The sequence below is a fragment of the Ovis aries genome, chromosome 1 (assembly GCF_016772045.2).
Source record: "Ovis aries strain OAR_USU_Benz2616 breed Rambouillet chromosome 1, ARS-UI_Ramb_v3.0, whole genome shotgun sequence".
NCBI classification, from domain to species: domain Eukaryota; kingdom Metazoa; phylum Chordata; class Mammalia; order Artiodactyla; family Bovidae; genus Ovis; species Ovis aries.
In genome coordinates this window covers 238,163,944-238,188,267 of record NC_056054.1, presented here as the reverse complement: position 1 = coordinate 238,188,267, position 24,324 = coordinate 238,163,944, and the positions used below count along the sequence as shown (strand labels likewise).

Sequence of the window (24,324 nt, the reverse complement as noted above, 5' to 3'; positions counted from 1 at the left end):
CTTATTATAAAATATGGGCTGTATTCTCTGTGCTGTATGGTATTATCTTTGTAGCTTATTTATTTTATACATAGTTGTTTGTACCTCTTAACCTCCTATCCCTGTCTTGCTCTGCCCCACTTCCCTCTCCGCACTGAAAAACACTGGTTTGTTCTCTACGTCTGTGAGTCTGCTTTTCATTATATTCACTAGTTTATTTTCTTTTAGACTCTACATATTAGTGATACAATGCGGTATTTGTCTTCTCTGACTTATTTCACTTAGTCAAATACCCTCCATCCATGTTGCAACAAATGGCAAAACTTCATTCTTTTTTTACAGCTGCTGCTGCTGCTAAGTCACTTCAGTTGTGTCCGACTCTGTGCAACCCCATAGACGGCAGCCCACCAGGCTCCCCCGTCCCTGGGATTCTCCAGGCAAGAACACTAGAGTGGGTTGCCATTTCCTTCTCCAATGCATAAAAGTGAAAAGTGAAAGTGAAGTTGCTCAGTCGTGCCCGACTCTTAGCGACCTCATGGACTATAGCCTACCAGGCTCCTCCATCCATGGGATTTTCCAGGCAAGAGTACTGGAGTGGGTTGCCATTGCCTTCTCCGTTTATGGCTGAGTACTATTCATATCTATGTGTGTTAGATGTTCAGTTGTGTCCAACTCTTTCAACCCTGTGGACTGTAGCCCACCAGGCTCCTCTGTCCTCGGAATTCTCCAGGCAAGAATACAGGAGTGGGTTGCCATTCTCTTCCCCAGAGGATCTTTCCAACCCAGGGACTGAACCTGTGTCTCCTGTCTTTCAAGCAGATTCTTTACCACCGGAGCCACCAGGGTAAGGCCATTCATATCTGTGTGTGTGTGTGTGTGTGTGTGTGTGTGTGTGTGTGTGTGTGTGTAGCGTCTTCTGTATCCATTCATCTGTTGATGGACACTTAGGTTGTTTCTATGTCTTGGCTACTGTACAATAAATAATGCTGCTATGAACATTGTGGTGCATGTCTCTGCAAATTAGCATTTTCATTGGTTCATGTATATGCTCAAGAGTGGAAGCACCGAATCATATGGTAATTCTATTTTTAGGTTTTCGGGGAAACACCATACTGTTTTCTGTAGTGATTGCACCAGTGTACATTCCCTCTAACAGTGTATAAAGATTCCCGTTTCTCCACATCCTTGCCAATATTTGTTATTTGTGTTCTTTTGGATGACACCATTCTTGCCAGCTGTGAGGTGATATCTTATTGTGGTTTTAATTTGCATTTCCTTGATGATTAGTGACGTTGAGCATCTTTTAATGTGCCCGTTGGCCACCTTTATGTCTTCTTTAGAAAAAATGTCTATTTGGGTCTTATACCAGTTTTTCAACCAAGTTTATTTTTTATTTATCTAGTTTTACTTTATACACATATTGCTGTGAAAACAGAAGATTAAAAAAATAAACCAACCAGCTCTAGCACAATGGAGATATCCTATATCCTGACTGTAGAGGTGATTATATAACTATCAAAATTAATGGAGCTGTACATATAAAAAAAGTGAATTTCACTATAAATTATACTTCAATAGAATGACTTTACTCTCTAGTATAAGCTGTAGCATCTGGTGTCTCTTCAAGGTTGTTCTTAAAATTGATTTGAGCAATACTAGTGAAATATGAGAAGATGAAGAAAGAAATACTGAGAGATATTCTGTATTATAGCTCTAAGCCTAACTATTTTATTATCTAGGTAATACTCAATAGGAAAATGAATTTGTACCCAACAGGGTTTTATAATGAACTAAAAATTCAGTTTAATTCTCTCTCTTCCTAATCTTGAATTATAATAAAATAGATATAAGAATTCCTAGGGCTAATCTAAATTTTCATGTAAATGTTGCCATTTATTTTGAAAGATAATATGTTTCTCACTTTTATGAAATATAAAATACATTCAGAGAAGCACTAAAATATGCTATTTTGTTAATGGATAGTTATAACATGAACATCCATGTTATCACCATCTGGGTCAAGAAATAGAACAGTGCTAAAACTCTAGAAGTCCCCTGTGTGCTAATCCAAAGTCAGTGTTCTATAATATCTAAACAATATAGTTTCTTTCCCATTTTGAATTTTATGTAAATGGAATCATATGGTGGGAATTTTTTATATTTTGTTTCTTTTAATCAACATTACATTTGTAAGAGTCATATCTGTCCCAGTGTGTAGCCATAGTCCAATAGCTTCCAATTGTGTATAGTATTCAATTGTATGACTTCATCATTTATTTATCCATTGTATTTTTAATGGATATCTGGGTTGTTCCCAGTTTTTGGCTTATAAATAATGATACTCTGAACACTCTTTTGCATGTATGCTGGTACCCAGTTCCTCTCAGAACTTATATCCAGAGGAAGAATTGTTGAATTCCACTTTACAAAAGAATATGTGTCTTTCACTTTACAAAAAAACTGCCAAAATGATTTTCAAGCTGTTGTACCAATCTGCATTCCCACTACAGGCTAAATTGTAGTGACTGTTATTCTACATCCTTTCTAACATTCAGTAGTATCAGACTTTACAACTGATTTATTTAGCCAATATGATAGGTACGTACATACGTGTGTGTGTGTGCTTAGTCGCTCCGTCCTGTCTTGCCCAACTCTTTGCGACCCCATGGACTGTAGCCCACCAGGCTCCTCTGCCAGTGTACACTGATCTCTAACTGTGGTTTCAGTTTTCTTCTCCTAGGTTACTAAAGAGATTGAGCATCTTTTCATATTGACCATTTGGATTTTTTCCTTGGAGAAGTGGTCAAGTTTTTTTTAGTTCATTTTTTTCTACTAGGGAGACTTTTTTTCATGTTGATTTATAAAAATTATTTATACATTTAGGACAAAAGCCCTTTGTATATCATATGTGCTATAAAATATCTCCCTTCTTGGCTTTTCTTTTAAATTTTAATTTATCAATTCCTTTATGGATACTGTTTTTTAGAATTGGTAAATCTTTCCCTAACCTGAAATAATAAAGCTATTCATCTATTTTTTTAAAAAAATCATTATAGTTTTACATTTCACGTTTAAGTCTTTAATCCACTGGAAATGAAATATTATTTCAACTTCATTTAAAAATATGGATATCTAACTGTCCCAGCACCAGGTGTTGACAACATTTTCCTTTCTCCATTATCTTGTAGTGTCACTGCTGGCACATTTCAGATGTCTGTGTGTGCATAAGTTTGATTCCGTATCATGGATTTTTTGTTTATCCTGCCCTCAAGCTACACCATCTTAATTACTATACTTTGTAATGTTGTTGTTGCTCAGTTGCTCAGTTGTGTCCGACTCTTTGTGACCCCATGGACTGCAGCATGCCAGACTTCCCTGTCTATCACCAACTCTCTCTGTCATTATCTGAGGTTGTTGATATTTCTCCCAGCCTTCTTGATTCCAGCTTGTGAGTCATCCAGCCCAGCATTTTGCATAATATACTCTGCATATTGAAGAAGGGAATGGCAACCCACTCCAGTATTCTTATCTGGAGAATCCCATGGACAGAGGAGCCTGGCATGCTACAGTCCACAGAATTCTCCAGCTCAGAATACTAGAGTGGGTAGCTGTTTCTTTCTCAAGGGGATCTTCCCAACCCAGGGATCAAACCCAGGTCTTCCACATTGCAGATGGATTCTTTACCAGCTGAGCCACCAGGGAAGCCCAAAAATACTGGAGTGGGCAGCCTATCCCTTCTCCAGCAGATCTTCCTGACCCAGGAATGAAATTGCATTGCAGGAGGATTCTATACTTATATAAAAATAAATTTATATAAAAAGATATTCAAAGCAATATTATTTAGTAAAACAAAAAAACGTTTAATAATTTTTATTTCCAATACCAGAAGAATGGTTAGATACTATATGAAAAGGCTCATAGATATTAAAATGATGTTAATGTAACCTATGGGCTTTCCTGGTGGCTCAGTGGTAAAGAATCCCCCTGCCAATGTGGGAAATGCAGGTTTGATCCCTGAGTTGGGAAGATCCTTTGGAAAAGGAAATGGCAACCCACTGCAGTATTCTTGCCTGGGAAATCCCATGGACAGAAGAGCCTGGAGGGCTACAGTCCATGAGGTTGTAAAAGAATAGGATACAACTTAGTGACTAAACAACAGCAATGTAAGCTATATAATATCATAGGAAAATTGTTTAAAATTAGGGCAACCATTCCAGTACTGTTGCCTGGAGAATCCCATGGACAGAGGAGCCTGGTGGGTTACAGTCCATGGGGTTGCAAAGAGTCAGACACCACTGAGCGAGTAACACAATAACACAAAGTTAAAAGTAGAAAAAAATTACATATGTAATATAATTACAGGTCTGTTAACAAAAACCTATGCTTAAAAACTCTGGAACAGTGCTGTCTAATAGAACTTTTATTGACCATAAAAGTTTTCTATAACTGCCTTGAAATATGGTTACCATTAGTCACACACAGTTATTTAAAACTTGAAATTTAGCTAGTATGACTGAAGAATTAAATTTAAAATTTATTTTATTTTAATTCCTTTAAACTTGGATAGCCATGTGAAATATTTGTTACCACATTGGGTGGTGCAGATCTAGATAATATTGAAATATTAATCATGATTTTGGGATGAGGCTGAGACTTCTGGTGGTTTTCTATCATTGATTTTAGGTTTCTAAAGGGTTTCAAATGTTCCTCACTATACAGTGTTCACATTTTAAAGTAAAAAGGCTTTAACTAAAATAGCCCCTCATAAGACACATGTAAGGTATTGTTATAAAGTCTGTGTGCGTGCATGCTAAATCACATTAGTCTTGTCTTACTCTTTGTGACGCTATGGACTGTAGCCACCAGGCTCCTTTGTCCATGGGATTCTCTAGGCAAGAATACTGGAATGGGTGGCCATGCACTACTTCAGGGAACTTCCCAACCCAAGGATCGAACCTGTATCTCCCACAGTTCCTACATTGCAGGTGGATTTTTTTTTTTTTTTACCACTGAGCCACCAAGGAAGCCCATTATTCTAAAGTAGAAGTTAAAAGGCCAAGTCTGTACCGATTCTTTATGACTAATAGTTAAACGTGTCCTGTAACCAAGCCACCATCTTCATCGAGACAGCTTTTATAATTTTAGGTAAAACTGGTTTTTAAAGAGTAGCAAATAGAAAAATTACAAGCTAATTACCTTTCCACATGCTATCCTAGAATCACAGCAAATAATGGATATATTTCTTTTGTCCATTTGATAATCAGTTAGTTCTTCCTTAACTGACTCTCCTTCTGGAATATCCACGGAAAATTGATAAGAGATGGTTTTATAGTGTTTCGCATCTAATGGGACAAGAATCACATGCAAATACATATATGTTTAAAACTTTCCAAAATCTCTCTTCTAAAATGAAATTTCAAATTCTATTACAAATGCATTGATTCATTGGACACTTTTTTCCATTGGACATTTTTTTTAATGAAAGAAGAATGAGGAGCTTCATTAAATTAAATTGAGGGGCCCTCTTTTGTTAAAAAATGAGAACATTCTCATTTTGTTGGAAGAACAAAAATGATGATTTTCATTATGTGGAATTTTTTGGCCGTAGGTTTAGTATGAAAGAGTTGAATCCTAAGGAACTTTATACTAGGGGTTGAGTTGGGAAAAAAATGTTCTCAAAGTATCTTTTCAATAGCTCTGAGTTTCAGAGGAGCCTGATGCTCAGAAATATTAAAAATAAAATTTAACTCCAATGTGCAGCCTATAAGGAGAAAAGCAAAAATATAACTCTAGAACTTCTGATTCTAAAATTGATGCCCCTTCAGTTGTATTAGTACTGCAGCTATACTGACCAGCTGACCAGTGGGGCCCATCTATAAGTAAGGAATTTGATTTATTTTTGACAGACTTTCCATATCCTAGCTTGAAACAAAATGGAATGTATGTTTTACTAAAAGAGAGACAATGAACTCAAAAGCTCTTTCTAGCTCTCTGTAAAATGCTCTATGTGCTAAGTCGCTTCAGTCATGTCCGACTCTTTGCAACCCTATGGACTGTAGCCCACCAGGCTCTTCTGTCCATGGGTATTCTCCAGGCAAGAATACTGGAGTGGGTTTCCATTTCATCCTCCAGGGGATCTTCTGAACGCAAGGGTTGAACCTACATCTCTTATGTCTCCCGCATTGGCCGGCAGGTTCTTTACCATTAGTGCTAACTGGGAAGCTCCCAAGTGCTCTCTGGTGGTGGTGGTTTACTCACTAAGTCCCGTACAACTCTTGCAACCCCATGGACAGTAGCCTGCCAAGCTCCTCAGTCTATGGGATTCTCTAGGCAAGAATGCTAGAGTGGGTTGCCATTTCCTTCTTCAGGTGATCTTCCCGACCAAGGAATTGAAGCTGGGTCTCCTGAATTGCAGGCAGATTCTTTACCGACTGAGCTACGAGGGAAGCCAGTCGAAGTCAGTGTTCTATGCTGCTGCTCCTGCTGGTGCCATTTCGACCCCATGGACTGTAGCCTACCAGGCTCCTCCGTCCATGGGATTCTCCAGGCAAGGAGTGGGGTGTACTGGAGTGGGGTGCCGTCACCTTCTCTGCAGTGCTCTATAGATGCTGCTAAATTATTTCAGTCAATAACAGCAGTGAACTGAAGACTCATAACTTCAAAAGCTAGGTGATAGAAAAGTGGGGTTTTCTGATTTTTAGGCATTTTGACTGAGGCATTGACCAAAATGAAAAATTTTAATATTATTTTAAAAATACATCAGTTTTTGCCCTTGGTCAAACACATGAGCTCTCTGATGTATAACTGATCTATAACATCAGCTTTGAGGAACTTACCTTCTTCAGAGAAAGCAGGCTGTTCTTTTGTTAATATTTCATAGTGTTTGGCCATTTGTCGCTCTTGTTTTCTACAAAATTAAAAAAAACATGATGCACAAGTCTGAAATGTGTTCCAAGTTTAAAACAGTATACTATAGTGTGGTGGGAGAAGGAGGAGGTGGTGGTGAATCACTTATAGATGACTCCAAAGCAAGACCCAGAGCCTAAATTCCAGGAGGATAATGGTCATTCATGACCCAGAAGGAAAGACCTGAGACATGGAATCAGCAGTTGTAGCCTTTCAGTGTGAGTCAGCAGGCCCTGAGAAAGGGGAATACCTGCCACCAGGCCTTCATTCGACTGCAGCCACTCCAACCACTGCCTCTGGTGAATCTAGAGGAAACTCTGAGAACGAAGGATTACAGGCCCCAGTTAGCTAAGGGCTATAAGAAATGCAAGCCAGCAGCTTGCCTTTTCCCGCCCCTACCCAGACAACCTCACATGTATTTAATTGGATAAAGCCTTCTCTAACTGCGAGATGCCCTGTGACCTGCAACCAGAGGATTATACATTCTGAAAAAGACATTATTCAAAGGACCATCTCCAACCTGGACAGAGGACCCTTATCGGATGACACAGATTTACATCAAGATAAAGATGATGTGCAGAGAAAAACCCATGCCCCCAAAGAGATAACAGCCACTCCTCCAAACAGATCCAGCAGGAATAACCACAAAAGTCATGCCAGAGCCCCTTATAGAACAGGGAGAGAACTCCATGACCCCACCGAAGTAGGGTCTATGAGTTCTGTGTAAGCATTAAAGAAGTTACAGAAGACTGACCATCTGTCCCTCATCACCCCAGTAAAGATTTCTTGGGGTTCATGTCTCAAGGAAAATTTGAAGTAGGAGATAGATGGGTCTCTGGACTGAACAGCTGGTGATTTTCAAATAGAGCAAAACTGAAGTTTGTCCTCAGCCAGACAAGAATGACACGTATTTCCCTTCCTCCATTGATATGGAGGGAATAAACTAACGGGGGAATTTGTAGCAGTGAAAAGGAAAAAAGAGGAATGAGTTTTTCTTTTTCACTTCTCTGAGAGCAAAGAAGACAAAGAGAACAGTGAGCAGGCCTGAACACTCCTAGTTTATTTTACTTTAACTGCTCCTAATTCTGCACATCTGCAAGTTTGCTTTTCTGCCCCCTAACTGCAGGAGCTACACTTCACTTGACTCTATGCTAAATACATCCCCTATCCAGTGTCTACCTTTACAACAGCCTTTCCCTTGTAGTTACATGTCAGAAAGAAGGCCTCAGAGCCTCCAAACTGCCAGATGCAGTTACTGGGTTACTGACACCAGTTTATGACTGTCTTTGAAACAAAGCAGAAGGAAGAAATCTAGATCCCATCACATTTGTTTCCTCTTCACCAACTCCTGACTGCGAGCACTTGCCTTAGGGGCACAGTTCTTGAGACAGGAGCATAAGGTGTTCCCCTCTGTGCCAGCTGAGAATAAAAGCCACCATTCTATTTCTTTCAAAAAAAGTATACTATAATTTTTTACTGTTTACATGCCATTCCTTATTCTTTGTATCTGTTATTACTTGTGAACCCACTCATTTAATCAGTGCATGTGTGTTTCTACTGTACTTAGTGGACAAATTTCTCTAATATATTAATAGGAATTCCCAATTTCCCTGAGAATTTGGGATGGGTAAATTTTCTACTCTAAAAGTCGGTGAGCTCACTGAGTTTCTGACACCTTCTGACGCTCATAACGTCCACCAGGAACTGCATGAGGTTTGCTTTAGCCAATTTTTGTTTCTTCACTGGGAATGCATCTACAAAATTATCTGCTTTGAAAAAATGAGGTTTGTTTTTAGAAAAGGCTTTCTAGGGCTTCCCTGGTGGTCCAGTGGTTGACAATCCACCTGCCAATGCAGGGGACATGAGTTCGATCCCTGGTCTGGGAAGATCCCACATGCCACTAAGCCCTCAGACACAACGACGGAGCCCACAGGACACAGTTACTGAAGTGCTTGCACCCTCGAGCCCACACTTTGCCACGAGAGAAGCCGCCACAAAAAGAAGCCTACGCACCACAGCGGGAGAGCAGCATCCGCTTGCTACAACTAGAGAAAGCCTGCGTGTAGCAACGAAGACCCGGTACAGGCAAAAATAAATAAGTAAATAAATCTTAAAAAAAAAAAAAAGGCTTTCTAATTCAGTGGGCCTATCTGAGTTCCAATATCGAAGGCTCACTATTACCTCCGCAGAGCTTTTTCTTTCGCTTTGAGTCTGTCAACTTCACTGCCGTGGGCGGCATGAGGGTTAATACTGATTAATTCAGCTTTAGAGCTCTGGATTTTTTTGTTTTCTTCACAGATGTAGTCGACCAGATTTTGGAAATAACCACAACAGGAGGTCTGAAAAACAAAAACGTTATTTTCTTCTGCTCAGCCCTAGATGAAGGTAATTACAGGAGGGGAAAAAAATAAAACCCAAAATGGCTAATGGGGTTTTGGATAACAATCTATCATATTTTTTTAGGGAGGGGGGGCTAACAGCTTTATTGAGGTATAATTCCCATATCATACAATTCACCCATTTCAAGTGTACAATTCAATAATTTTTAGTATATTCACAGAAGTGTGCAGTGATCACAACAATCAATTTTAGAACGTGAAACCTGTACTCAGTAACAGTTACTCCTTCTCCTCCCCACATGGCTGCCACTAATCTATCTGCTGTCTCTGTAGATTTGCCTGTTCTGTATGTTAATACAAATGGAATGTGGTGCTTTGTAACTGGCTTTTTTCACCTAGTACAATATTTTCATTTATGTTGAAGCATGCTTAAATGCTTCATGTCTTCTTATGGCTGCATAAGACTCCATGGTATGGGAGGAGGAACAAGACGGCGGAGGAGTAGGTGGACATGGAATACATCTCTCTCCCCTGATATACCTTCAGACACAGAAGTGCATGCAGAACACCAGCTGAGAGCTGACAGGAGTGTCTGACCAGCGGATAAGAATATACAGAGCCATGCAAATCTCAGTAGGATGAAGGAACTAGGGGGAAAAACAGGAGTGTTAGTAGGATGGACCTGCCCTTGGCAGGTGGGGGAACTGGAGGAGGGGTCCAATCCCCACAGCGGGGCAATTGTCTGAGTCAGAGGAGAAATATAAAGGCTGAGAGTGAAACAGCTGATCTGTGGCAGCCTAAATGGAATGAGAATCAGACAGTTTTTGCTGCAGCCATACGTACCCCGGACAGGGCCACAGGTCCCCTAGAAGGCACAACAGCTGGGAGCTGGAGTTTAGGGATTGTGGAGCAATCCCAGGGCGAGGGCTGCTGTTGACTGTGGAGAGACGGATTGAGGGGATGTGAGGGAGGAGATTGTGATGGGAAATGCCTGTGGAGGAAAGCCGGGCAGCCACAGAAGCAAGCCAATACTGCTGAGTCACGTGTGTGGGGTGTAGCCATCACCATAGCCTCTCTCTTCCCACATGCCAGCATAGGCAGCTGAAAATAGAGAGGCTGGCCCATCAAACGCCTCACCACTGAACTACAGAGTAGGACCTCAGCCAAGGGGGCCCCCCTATGTGCCTGACATGCCTAACAGTAGAGAAGGACCCCAGGCAAGGGAACCCCCTAAGTGCCTGAACAGGCAGAGCTACAGAGAAAGACTGCCCAAAGAGGCCTTCTGATTGCCAGCTATAAGAGGCTTGAAAAAAGACTGTTAGGGCCATAAGTCCTGCAGTGGAGGCAGTCCGTGTCCCTGCACACTTGGTGCTGCCAGGGTCCCTGCAAGCCAAAAAGATGCACCACTTTCATGCTCAGCCCTCACTGGGGCAGAGCTGCCACAGGCCAAAAAGGTCTTGCATCTATGCATGCAGGGTCACTTTGGTCATGTCCAGTGCTTCAAACCCTGTGGACTGTGGCCCACCAGGCTTCTCTGTCAGGGGGGTTCTCCAGGTGAGAATACTGGAGTGTATTGGCCAATACTCGCTGCCATACCCTTCTAGAGCCCTATATTTCCTGTTGCCCTAACCACCAACTCCTCTGAGTACCTGGTGCTGCCAGAAGCCCTGGGACCCAAGCAGCACCACCTCCACACCTGGCCCTCACTGGGGCAGACCCAAATCCTCCAGGGCAGTCTCAGGTGCAAACCCCAGGGGATGACCCACACATTTGGAAATAAAAGCACAACTGAAACCCAGAGGCAGTGTGGCTAAGGAAGAAGACCCAAAATCTTCCCACCAACTGTACAAGCTGCAGATTAAATCCACGTGATCAACTAGGCAGACTCTGTGTCTATGGAATATATAAAAGGACATTGAGAGCTCCCCCAAAAGAAAACACACTAGTTCTGATAGCTGTGGACATTGGAGGCAAGAACACACAGGAGTAGGAGCAGATTAGACTCTGAGCTGCCCCCACAGCAGGTCTGGTGACCGGCACAGTGTTGGAGGGCATCCTAGGGAGGTGAAGTAAAGTAGACTGTGACTCCCAGCAAAGGAAAGGACTCTGACAGCAGTGACTCAAGAAAAACATTTATTATTCTTATGTTTTGACTTGTTTTACAGATTCTTTTGGATTCTTTTTTTTCTCCCCACCCCACTTCTGTTTTAGTTGTCAATTTTATTGGCACTATGAAATCTAATTAAGCTTTTATTTTTCTCATCACATTTTTTATTGTTGTTATAAACCTCTGTGTTTTTGTGGGGTTTTGCTGTTCTGGGGAGTTTTCCTTTTTTTTTTTTTCCTTTCTTCTTCCCTTTTTTTTTCCTTTTCTCTTTTTTAATTTTAATTTTCTTAAATCTGTTATTATTTTTTCTACATTTATTCCTTTGTTTGCTTTTCCTACTGTTCTTTTCCCCTTGCAGTTAATCTTTAATGTATATAAATCTTCTTTATCTACCTCTATTTATCTTTGCATATCTAGTCTTTTTTTCTTTCCTTTACTCTCAACATATTAGTTAGTTTTGTTTTCATTGCTTTATTCCCATCTTGACACCTTGATTTAGTTATGTTTTCCAGTTTGTGCTTTAGTTTTGCTGTTAACTGGTAGATATAATTCTTGGTTTCCTTTGTTCACCAGATCAATCTATTTTACTTTATTTCTGTTGGACTGTTTTGATTTTCTTATGGGTGTATATTCTAGTATTTTAATTATTATTTGCCTGATTTTGTAACTGCCATTTGTCTGGGGTTCATCTTTGGTTTCTTGTTTTGGGGTATTTGTTTTCATCCCACTTAATGCCATAACAAATCACTTGTGAAATCTTTGTTCCTGACAAGAGATCAAGTCCTGAGCCTTTGGAGTGGGAGCACTGACTCGAAGACCGTAGACTACCAGAGAACTAACCCTAGGGAATATCAAATAGTGAGAACTCACACAAAGGAAACCACTTGAATACAAGACCTGGCATCACCCAACCACCAATAGCACCCTGTGCAGGACACCTCATCTAAACAACAAAGAAAACAAAAACTCATCAGCAGACAGGATTAGCACCTCACTCAGCCTTACCCAGCAAAGGGAAAAACAAAGAAGCAAACAAAAAACTCAGCACGAATCTCACCCTATACAAAGCTTACACAGGCCACTGGACCAACTTTAGGAGGGAAGAAACCGAAAGAAAGAAAGAATTCAGCCTTGAAGCCTGGGAAAAGGAGACCTCAAACACAATAAGTTAAAAAAAAATAATGAAAAGGCAGAGAAATACTACACAGATGAAGGAACAAACCAGAAAACACAGAAGTTCAAATAAATGAAGGGGAAATAGGAAAACTACCTGGAAAAGAATTCAGAATAATGGTAGTAAAGATGATCAAAAACCTTGAAAACAAAATGGAGAAAATGTAAGAATCAATTAACAATGATCTAGAAGAATGAAAGAATAAACATACAGAGACAAACAACACAATTACTAAAGTTAAAAATACTCTAGAAGGAATCAATAGGAGAATATCTGAAGCAGAAGAACAAATCAGAGAACTGGAAGATAAAATGGTGAAAATAACCTCTGAAGAGCTGAATAAAGTAAAAAGAATGAAAATAGCTCAGGACAGTCTCAGAGACCTCTGGGACCATTTCAAATGCCCCAACATTCAAATTATAGGGGTTCCAGAAGAATAAGAGAAAATGAAAGAGAAAAAGAAAAGTTTTGAAGAGATTATAGATGAAAATTTCCCCAACTGGAAAAGGAAATAGTCAATCAATCCAAGAGGCACAAAGAGTCCCATACAGGATAAACCCAAGGAGAAACATGCCAAGACACATACTAATCAAATTAGCAAAGACTAAACACAAAGAAAGAATATTAAAAGCATCAAGGGAGAAGCAACAAGTGACATACAAGGGAAACCCCATATGCTTAACAGCTGATCTTTCAGCAGAAACTCTGCAGGCCAGAAGGGAATGGCAGGATATATTTAAAGTACTGGAAGGGAAAAATCTACAACCAAGATTACTTTACCTGGCAAGGATCTCATTTAAATGATGGAGAAATCAAAAGCTTTTCAGACAAGCAAAAGTTAAAAGAATTCAGTACCACCAAACCAGCTTTACAAGAAGTGTTAAAGGGACTTATATAGTCAAGAAATACAAGAGAAGAAAAAATATCTGTAAAATCAACCCCAAACAATTAAGAAAATGGCAATAGGAACAAACACATCAACAATTACTTTAAATGTAAATGGACAAAGACTGGTTGAATGGATAATAAAACAAGACCCATATTTATGCTGTCTACAAGAAACCCACTTCAGACCTCAAGACTCATATAGACTGAAAGTGAGAGGACGGAAAAATATATTCCATGCAAATGGGAAGCAAAAGAAAGCTGGAGCAGCAATCCTCATATCAGACAAAATAGACGTTAAAGAAGATTACAAGAGATAAGGAAGGTCATTACATAATGATCAAGGGATCAATCCAAGAGGAAGACATAACAATTGTAAATATCTATGCACCCAACATAGGAGCACCTCAATACATAAGACAAACATTAAAAGACATTAAAGGAGAAATTGACAGTAACACAGTAATAGTAGGAGACTTTAACAACCCACTCACACCAATGGACAGATCATCAACACAGAAAATTAATAAGGAAACAAATCTTAAATAATACATTAGATGAAATGGATCTCATTGATATCTTCAGGACATTCCATCCAAATGCAGAAGAATACACCTTCTTCACAAGTGTACATAGAACATTCTCTAGGATAGACAACATCTTGGGTTACAAATCAAACTTCAGTAAATTTAAGAAAACTGAAATTGTATCATGCATCTTCTCTGACCACAGTGCTATGAGACTAGATATCAATTACAAGAAAAGAACTGTAAAAAACACAAACACATGGAGATTAAACAACACATTTCTAAATAACCAACATGTTACTGAAGAAATAAAAAGGGAAATCAAAAAATTTCTAGAAACAAATGACAATGAAAACTTAACAACATCAAAACATGACCTATGGGTCATCCATGCAAAGCATGTTCTAGACATAGACTGGGGATTCAATTCACATGATAGTATACATGTTAGAATGTCATTCAAATCAATGAAAACTTAACAACTCAAAACCTATGGGATGCAGCAAAAGCAGTTCTAAGAGGGAAGTTTATAGCAATACAATCCTACCTTAAGAAACAAGAAAAACATCAAATAGACAACCTAACTTTACATCTAAAACAACTGGAAAAAGAAGAACAAGAAATCCCAAAATTAGTAGAAGGAAAGAAATCATAAATATCAGAGCAGAAATAAGTGGAAAAGAAATGAAAGAAACAATAGTAAAGATTAATAAAACTAAAAGGTGGTTCTTTGAGAAGATAAACAAAATTGACAAACCTTTAGCCAAACTCATAAAGAAAAAAAGAAAGAAGAATCAAATCAACAAAATTAGAAATGAAAAAGGAGAGGTTACGACAGAAATACAAATGCAGAAATACAAAGGATTATAAGAGACTATTATGAACAACTATATGGCAATAAAATGGATAACCTGGAAGAAATGGACAGATGCCTAGTAAAGTTCAATCTTCCAAGACTGAACAAGGAAGAAACAGAAATTATGAAAAACCAAATCACAAGCACTGAAATTGAAACTGTGATTAAAAAATCTCTCAAAAAACAAAAGCCCAGGACCAGATGGCTTCACAGGAGAATTCTATCAAACATTTAAAGAGCTAGTGCTATCCTTCTAAAACTCTTTCAAAAATTGCAGAGAAAGGAACACTTCCAAACTCATTCTATGGGGCCACCATCACCCTGATACCAAAACCAGACAAAGACAACACACAAAAAGAAAACTACAGGCCAATATCCCTGGTGAACATAGATGCAAAAATCCTCAACAAAATTTTAGCAAACAGAATTCAGCAACACATCAAAAAGCTCATACATTATGATCAAGTTGTGTTTCTTCCATGGATGCAAGGATTCTTCAATACAAGCAAGTCAATCAGTGTGATACATGATATTAACAAATCAAAAGATAAAAACCATATGATAATCTCAGTAGATGCAGAAAAAGCCTTTGACAAAATTCAGCACCCATTTATAATGAAAACTCTTCAAAAAATGGGCATCGAAGGAACCTATTTCAACATAGTAAAGGCCATATATGATAAGCCTACAGCAAACATTATTCTCAATGGTGAAAAACAGAAAGCATTCCCCCTAAGATCAGGAACAAGACGAGGGTATCCATTTTCACCATTATTATTCAACATAGTTCTAGAAGTCCTAGCTACAGCAATCAGAAAAGAAAAAGAAATAAAAGGAATCCAGACTGGAAAAGAAGAAGTCTGTTTGCAGATGACATGATGCTGTACATAGAAAACCCTAAAGATAGTATCAGGAAATTACTACAGCTAATCAGTGAATTTAGCAAAGTTTCAGGATTCAAAATCAATACACAGAAGTCACTTGCATTTCTATATACTAACAATGAAAAATCAGAGAGAAACTAAGGAATCAATCCCATGCACCATTGCAACAAAAAGAATTAAATATCTAGGAATAAACTTATCTAAGGAGACAAAAGAACTATACAGAGAAAATTATAAGATACTGATGAAAGAAATCCAAGATGACAAAAACAGATGGAGAGATATTCCGTATTCCTGGGTAGGAAGAATCAATATTGTGAAAATAACTATACTACCAAACACAATCTACAGATCCAATGCCATCCCTATCAAATTACCAATGACATTTTTCACAGAATTAGAGCAAAAATTTTCACAATTCATATGGAAACACAAAACACCCCGAATAGCCAAAGCAGTCTTGAGAAAGAAGCGTGGAGCTAGAGGAATCAACCTTCCTGACTTCAGATTATACTACAAAGCTACAGTCATCAATACAGTATGATACTAGCACAAAAACAGAAATATAGACCAATGGAACAAGATAGAAACCCAGAAAAAAACCATGCACCTATGGGTACTTTATTTTTAACAAAGGAGTCCAGAATATACAATGGGGCAAAGACAGCCTCTTCAATAAATGGTGCTGGGAAAACTGGACAGCTACATGTAAAAGAATGAAATTAGAACACTTCCTAACACCATATGCGAAGATAAACTCAAAATGGATTAAAGACCTAAACGTAAGACCAGAAACTATAAAACCCTTAGAGGAAAACAGGCAGAACACTCAGTGACATATACCAAAGCAAGATCCTCTATGACCCACCTCCTAGAGTAATGGAAATGAAAACAAAAACAAACAAGTGGAACCTGATTAAACTTAAAAGCTTTTGCACAGCAAAGGAAACTATGAGCAAGGTGAAAAAACAACCCTCAGAATGGGAGAAAATGATAGCAAATGATATAACTGACACAGGATTAATTTCCAAAATATACAAGCAGCTCATACAACTCAATAACAGAAAAACAAACAACTCAATCAAAAACTGGGGAAAAAACCTAAACAGACATTTCTCCAAAGAAGACACACAGATGGCTAACAAACACATGAAAAGATGCTCAACATCGCTCATTATTAAAGAAATGCAAATCAAAACTACAATGAGATATCAACTCACACTGGTCAGAATGACCCTCGTCAAAAAGTCTGCAAACAATAAATGCTGGAGAGGGTGTGGAGAAAGGCAAACGCTCTTGCACTGTTGGTGGGAATGTAAACTGATACAGCCACTATGGAAGGCGGTATGGAGATTACTTAAAAACTAGGAATAAAACCACCATATGACCCAGCAATTCCACTCCTAGGCATATACCCTGAGGAAAACAAAATTGAAAGAGACACATGTATCCCATTGTTCATTACAGCACTATTTACAATAGCTAGAACATGGAAGCAACCTAGATGTCCATCGACAGAGAATGGATAAAGAAGTTTTGGTACATATACACAATAGAATACTATTCATCCATAAGAAGGAACAACTTTGAGTCAGTTCTAATGAGGTGGATGAACCTAGAGCCTATTATACAGAGATAAGTCAAAAAGAGAAAGACAAATATTGTATTCTAACATATACATATGCAATTTAGATCTAGAAAAATGGTACTGAAGAATTTATTTACAAGGCAGCAATGGAGAAACAGACATAGAGAATAGACTTAAGGACATAGGGAGAGGAGAGGAGACTAGAGGGTGAGATGTATGGAAAGAGTAACATGGAAACTTATATTACTATATGTAAAATAGATAGCCAATGGGAATTTGCTGTATGGCTCAGGACACTCAAACAGGGGCTCTATATCAATCTAGAGGGATGGGATGGGGAGGGAGATGGGAAGGAGGTTCAAAAGGGAGGGGATATATGTACACCTGTGCCTTATTCATGTTGAGGTTTGACAGAAAACAACAAAATTCTGTAAAGCAAAGATCCTTCAATTAAAAAATAAACAAATTTTAAAAATAAAATAAAATTAATGATCTGGGAAAAAAAAGATTCCTTAGTCTGGATGCTCCACGTTTCTTTACACTATCTTGATGAACATCTGCGTTGTTTTCACTTTCTAGCTGCTATAAATTATGCTGCTGTGAACATTTATATGTGTTTCTGGGTAGACATATGTTGTTAGTTTTAATGGGTATATACCTAGGAATGGAATTATTTGTTGGGTTATATGGTATCTGTATGTTTAACTTTTTGAGGAGCTACTGTTTAGACTTGTCCAAGGTGGTGGCATCATTTTATATTTCCCTTCAGCAATGTTTGAGAATTCCAGTTTCCCTATACCCTTGCCAACAGTTGTTATTATCTGTCTTTTGGGTTATAGCCATTCAAGGGGGGTGAAATGGTATCCCACTGTGGTTATGATTTGCATTGCCCCAAGAGCTAACAGAGAACCCTTTTAAGAATGGCAATTCATGGAATTCCCTGGCAATCTAGTGGTTAGAATTCCAGTGTTTTCACTGCTGGGGGCCTAGGTTCAATCCCTGTTCAGGGAACTAGGGTCCTTCAAGCCATGCAGTGTGGCAAAAAAAAAAAAAAAAAAGGTGGGGGGCGATGTAGTGGGAAGATGCAGAAGAACATGCTGCTTATGTTTAAAATAATGTCTAAAAATACCTCGGTAAACCTGCTCTAGAACTTACATATTCTGGCAGTTCAGAGCTGCCGTAATCAGAGGAAACATCCACATGGGAGAGAAATGTTCTTAGGTCGCTCCCACAGAATTCACACTTGGGTGATTCCTCCTCTTCTTCTTCCTTCAGAGAGAAGAGAAAAAATGAAGATATGCCCACATGGAGGCCCAGAGCCTCTCAGAGCAGGAGAAGCCAGAGCCCTGGGCAGGGCCAGCGAATCTACACTTCAAAGAGTGTGGCTGGAAAAGAGATCTGGCCAATCGGGTGCTGCCACCCCGAACCTAACTAATGTCAAGGCCTGTCTCAGAAGACCTGAAAGGTCTGCCTGGGATTCAGGCGGAACCAGCCCTGCCCAGAGACCAGTGCAGGGACAGCTCTGTGGAAGGCAGCCCCCAAGGCCTTCCTCAAGCTCAGGCCCATCTCTGGGTGTCAGGGGAAGAAAGCTCAATACAAGCTCTTGCGCTTCAGAAAAAGGAAGGTGCTGTGTTTGCAATGCAAGAGACCTGGTTCGATCCCTGGGTCAGCAATATCCCCTGTAGAAAGGAATGGCCACCCGCTCCAGTATTCTTGCCTGGAGAATTCCATGGACAAAGGAACCTGGTGGGCTATAGTCCATGGGGTCACAAAGAGGTGGACATGACTGTGCAATTAACACTTATGTTTGAAGAAAGAATTTCTTTCTTCAAGAAAGAATTTACATTACATGATGTATTTAATGTGTCACGATGCATTAGAATTGCTTAGTTCAATGTGCTGCACAAAATATCAGTGAACACCAATCACGTTGTTGCATCCACAGGGCATTCCTGTCAACTCCTGCACACATACCTGCCTCACTTGTTGGTGAATCTTATTTTCAGCAAACAAGGCTGTACCTTTAGTGTGCCCCAGAAGAAGTAATCAAGGAGGTTCCAGTCTGGGGAGTGTGCAGCTCTCAGCACAAGTCCAAGTTTGGAAATAATCATACTGCCAGTCAGTCCCATACCTCTTCGGCCAAGCAAGGTGGTGTGCATCCTGTCAGAATAACTAAGGTGACCTCTCCCTCGCCCATTGAAAGCAGACATTAATTGGTCACTTAACACTATTAAATACAGGTAACGCTCACTGTGCTTCCAGGCTTATGGCCATTGTTATAGATTGAACTGTGTTCCCCCAAAGGCTATGTTAATCCTAACCCCTGGTATCTGTGAATGCGGCCTGACTTAGAATGGGGTCTCTGAAGATGTAATGAAGTCATCAGAGTGGGCAATAAAGCAATATGGTATCCTTGGAGAAGTGGGACATTTGGACACAGACACACGCTGTGGATGTAGCCACAAGCCAAGGAATGCTGATGACTGATGCCATCACCAGAAGTTCGGAAGAGGCAAGAAGGGACTCTCCCAGGCTGGACTTGTTGACACCTTGATTTTGGACTTTTAGCCTTCAGAAGTGAGACAATACTTTTCTGTTGCCATAAGCCACCTAGTTTCTGGCATTTTGTTACAGAAGCCCTAGGAAATTAACACAGCCACCCTAAGTGCTATTCCAAGTGAGTGAGCTCTTAGCCTGCTTTTTTTTTTTTTCAAGTTCACTGTTCGGACTTCCCTGGTGGTCCAGTTGTTAAGACTTTGCCTTCTAACACAGGGAGTGTGGATTTCAGCCCCGGTTGGGGAACTAAGATCCCATATGACTCTCGGCCAAAAAACAAAACTATAAAACAGAAACAATTCTGTAATAAATTGAATAACAACTTTAAAAATGGTCCACATCAAAAAATAACCTTAAAAAATTATGTTCAGTATCTTTTGTGCAAATCATCATGTGCCTTTTTACATCATTTATGACAGAAAAAAAATGTAAATGAAAATTACCTTGAACTTAATGCCTAAATTGGAACTCTCTTGTTTGAATGTCAGAATAGGTGGTGGCCCAATGCTGGGTAATGTTCTCAGAGAGGGCTCAAAGAGTGTTATGAAGTCTTCCTTAAACTAAATTTTAAAAAGAGAGAAAGAAAAAAAAAAAGGAAGACTGAATAAGTGATTTTTACCATGAGTATGGTGTACTAGGTGGGTTGATAAACATCTCTTACCTCCAGTTCACATAAAATACTTAGTTTCAGTTCTTCTGGGTTAATTATCCATTTTGCTGAAGAAAGAAAGGGACAAATTTAGAAGGAACGTTTAAAACTTTTATGCAATGTACTTTGAAAACCATTTTCTATAAAGTCCTAGCCCATCACACACACACACACACACACACACACACACACACACACACACACACACACACACACACAGAGTCTAAATGCCCTGAAACCCTACCTTCACCATCTTCTTGCATATATTCTTTTTTTACCGGAATATAATTGCTTTACAATGTTATGTTAGTTTCGGCTGTATTCTTAGGGGAGCTCTTTTCTAAAGGGGTTGGATGCCATCCAAGTTAAGGCAGGCTCCCTAAGGGCAGTTTGTCTTTGTCGGAAGGAGGGGTTGATGCCAAACATCCAGTTACCTCTTAACTTAGATGCTAGATTTTCAGGTTCATCCTCCTTCTTTACAGAGGGCACTTCCTTCCCTGAAAAAAAGAGTGTACATTCGTCAATCAGTCCTGACAAAGGAGGAAAGAAATCTCATAGAAAAGAAAATATGCCTCTTAGGAAAATAAGTTCCTTTACTGTGTTTATCTTTTAATGTTTTTCCTTTTCCCAAATAACATTTTATCAACAGTAAGTAACAAACAGAGGAGGTGCACCACTAATGAAACACATTAAAAATGTTTCCTGGAGCTTCCCAAGTGGCACTAGTGGTAAAGAACCCGCCTGCCAATGCAGGAGACATAAAAGATGTTTCCTTGCTGCTTTTGAGTCCCAGAATACTACATGAATGTATATTTTACTTGATTATAATCATGGTTCGCAGACCCTTTTGTGTTCTGCCTGTTAAGCATACCATTCTGTCTAATTTATGACCATCATTCTGCAAAAGTCTTCAGAGAGAGAAGTGCTGGGCTGAGGTCGAGGAGGAGCACCCTATTCAAAACAGTGAATTAAACCACCGTGATAATTCCCTCTGCAGATTCCAGGGCAATACTGGGAATGGGGAAAACAGCCATCAACACACAAGCCACTTGGAGTAAATGTCTAGAAGGTTAAGCAAATGAGATTGGCGTGATGAAAAACCAATCCAAACAACCCACAATGGGACAGAGGTAAAGGGGGAGGGTGGGCCCATTTTCCCAGTATAGCCAGAGCTGGTGCTGGAGAAAGAGATGGGTGTCAGAGGATGAGACCCTTCCTCTGTGGTGGTGGTGGTTTAGTTGCTAAGTCATGTCCGACTCTTGCAACCACATGGACTGTAGCCTGCCAGGCTCCTCTGTCCATGGAATTCTCCTAGCAAGAATACTGGAGTGGGTTGCCATTTCCTTCTCCAACTTCCTATGTGGAGGATCTGAATACTTTTATTTTTTCAAGTGGACCAGTTTTTAAAGTCTTCATTGAATTTGTCACAGTATTACTTCTGTTGTTCATGTTCTGGTTTTTTGGTAGTGAGACATGTGGGATCTTAACTCCCTGACTAGGGATCAAACCCATATTCCCTGCATGGGAAGGTGAAGTTTTAGCCCCTGGACTTCCAGGGAAGCCCTTGAACAACTTAAAAATAAGTTTTAGGCATTTTGCCCAACAGAAACACCAGCACAGATATTTTTTTAAAAAAAGAGTGAGCAAAGGTTTTCATTAAGGTATATTTTGTTATAGCGAAGAGGTCAAAACACCAAACCAAACCAAATCAAATGACCTTGAAACATCTAACAATCAGATGTATTACATAAGTCACAGTAACTGTAGGTATATAAGGGAATGCTATGCAGTCATTTCAAGAAAGTAGATCAGTTGTTCCTGACATAGGAAGGTAAAAAATATTTTTTAATTAAAAAAAAGATAAAACTGCTGCTAATCACAGGAAATATAATTGTCTGGTAGACTTTTAACTGATAAACTATTAGAATTAGAAAGTTCAGCAAGAGAATCAGATACAAGACTAATGCAATCAATAATTTTCCTCAGTTCAGTTCAGTTGCTCAGTCGCGTCCAACTCTTTGTGACCCCATGGACTGCAGCATACCAGGCCTCCCTGTCCATCACCAACTCCCGGAGTTTACTCAAACTCATGTGCATTGAGTCAGTGATACCATCCAACCATCTCATCCTCTGTCGTCCCCTTCTCCTCCCGCCTTCAATCTTTCCCAGCATCAGGGTCTTTTCAAACGAGTCTATACATGGACAATAACCAATTAGAAAATATAATAGAAAAAAATTCCAATTGTTATATCAATAAAAGACAACTGCAAAACACCTCAGAATAAATTAATTAGAGCTGCAAATAAGTTCTCTATTAAAAGGAACTATAAAAGAAGATATGAAAAAAGTTGAAAATGTACATTAGGCTCCTGTTGTTAAAGTAATCAAACAAGGAAATTATTCCATGAGGTGGCTCTAATAATGCCTTGGTAGCCAACTGTTAGCAAAAGGGAAACCTAAGCCAGAGCCAAGGTTAATGACTCAAGGTTAAGAACAGCTAACTGCAAACAGCCAACTGGGCTTTCCCAAATAATGCAACCTTAGGCAATAGCCAGTCAAATAACTTCCTTGGTTTGCTCTTTCGACTTCTCTATAAAAACCTCTCCAGAGCTCTCCTCTGTGAAGTGCTCCTAACCATATCTGGTTTGGCGCTGGCCAATTCCAATCCATATCTGCTCAAATAAACTCTTAAATAAACTCTAAAAAAATGGAAAATGTCTCAGTTTATATTTTAATGCTGCAAAGCAAGATCAAAGAGTCAACTTGTCAAATTCCTCTGAAAAACCTCATCGCAATTACTTGGACTATATAGATTAATTTGGGAATAATTAACAAGTTTGCTGCTGCTGCTGCTGCTAAGTTACTTCAGTTTTGTCTGACTCTGTGCGACCCCATAACGGCAGCCCACCAAGCTCCCCCGTCCCTGGGATTCTCCAGGCAAGAACCCTGGAGTGAGTTGCCATTTCCTCCTCCAATGCATGAAAGTGAAAAGTGAAAGTGAAGTCACTCAGTAGTTTCCCACTCTTAGCGACCCCATGGACTGCAGCCTACCAGGCTCCTCTGTCCATGCAATTTTCCAGGCAAGAGTACTGGAGTGGGATGCCATTGCCTTCTCCAACAAGTTTTCTAATGGTAGGTTTAATATTATATTAACATATGATATTAATTCTACATCTGATTTTTATGTTAGATTGTGTCACTCCTCTGGGCAGGCCCTCCAGTGACTTCGGACTTCATTCTCATTGAATAAGATCTGGTCCTCACCATCTCTCTGACCTTTATTACCTAGAATTCACTTCCTTCCTCACTCCATTGCAGCCACTCTGGCTGCCTCCATTGTTTTAGAGGGAAGTGCTTTCTCTTCCCTATGCCTGGAACACTCTTTACCCAGAGGCCATCATCACTCTCACACTTCGAGGTCTGTACTCAAATACTTCAGTTTCTCAGTGAAGATTTCCCTGAGCATCCTGTGTAAACTTTCACCCATCTGTCCAGCATTTCCCACCCCTTTGCCTGCTCTATTTTTCTCCTTAGCACTTACATCATCTAAGCCATTGTGCATTTACTTGCTTTGTGTATTATTTATGTCACTATCACTGTCACCTCCATCTCCCACACTTTAATAGAAGACCACTGACTGAGACAGGGGTTTGTCTGCTTTATTCATTGCTGTGACGCTAGAATAGGAAACTGACCTGTGACAGGTACTTGACCTATTACAGGTATGTGCTCTGTAAACATCTGATGAACATATGATCCAACATACAACAAATAATAACATTTAAAGGAAAGGCTATTCATAATGATGACTTCTGAGGAATATACTGGGTAAGTTAAAAATTAATGTTCCCATTATATTTTTCTTAATGGTTTG

The 24,324-nt window shown here is 39.5% G+C and overlaps 1 protein-coding gene and 1 long non-coding RNA gene across 2 annotated transcripts in view; one reads left to right on the top strand and one right to left on the bottom strand.

Annotated features, from left to right (window-relative positions):
- Positions 1 to 24,324, bottom strand: part of ERICH6 (glutamate rich 6) — a 41,921-nt gene that overhangs the window by 13,913 nt on the left and 3,684 nt on the right. Inside the window, exons 4-10 of the mRNA XM_027959314.3 lie at positions 20,885 to 20,947; positions 20,463 to 20,518; positions 20,245 to 20,361; positions 18,401 to 18,514; positions 9,067 to 9,224; positions 6,816 to 6,886; positions 5,176 to 5,321 (exon numbers count right to left, since the gene is read on the bottom strand). Of these exons, the coding sequence (XP_027815115.2) occupies positions 5,176 to 5,321; positions 6,816 to 6,886; positions 9,067 to 9,224; positions 18,401 to 18,514; positions 20,245 to 20,361; positions 20,463 to 20,518; positions 20,885 to 20,947 (725 nt within the window). The remainder of the gene's footprint in view (positions 1 to 5,175; positions 5,322 to 6,815; positions 6,887 to 9,066; positions 9,225 to 18,400; positions 18,515 to 20,244; positions 20,362 to 20,462; positions 20,519 to 20,884; positions 20,948 to 24,324) is intronic.
- On the top strand, positions 599 to 23,158 carry LOC121817146 (uncharacterized). Its single transcript, XR_006056949.2, has 3 exons — positions 599 to 823; positions 9,184 to 9,270; positions 18,521 to 23,158. It is a non-coding gene; the product is annotated as an uncharacterized LOC121817146 (long non-coding RNA).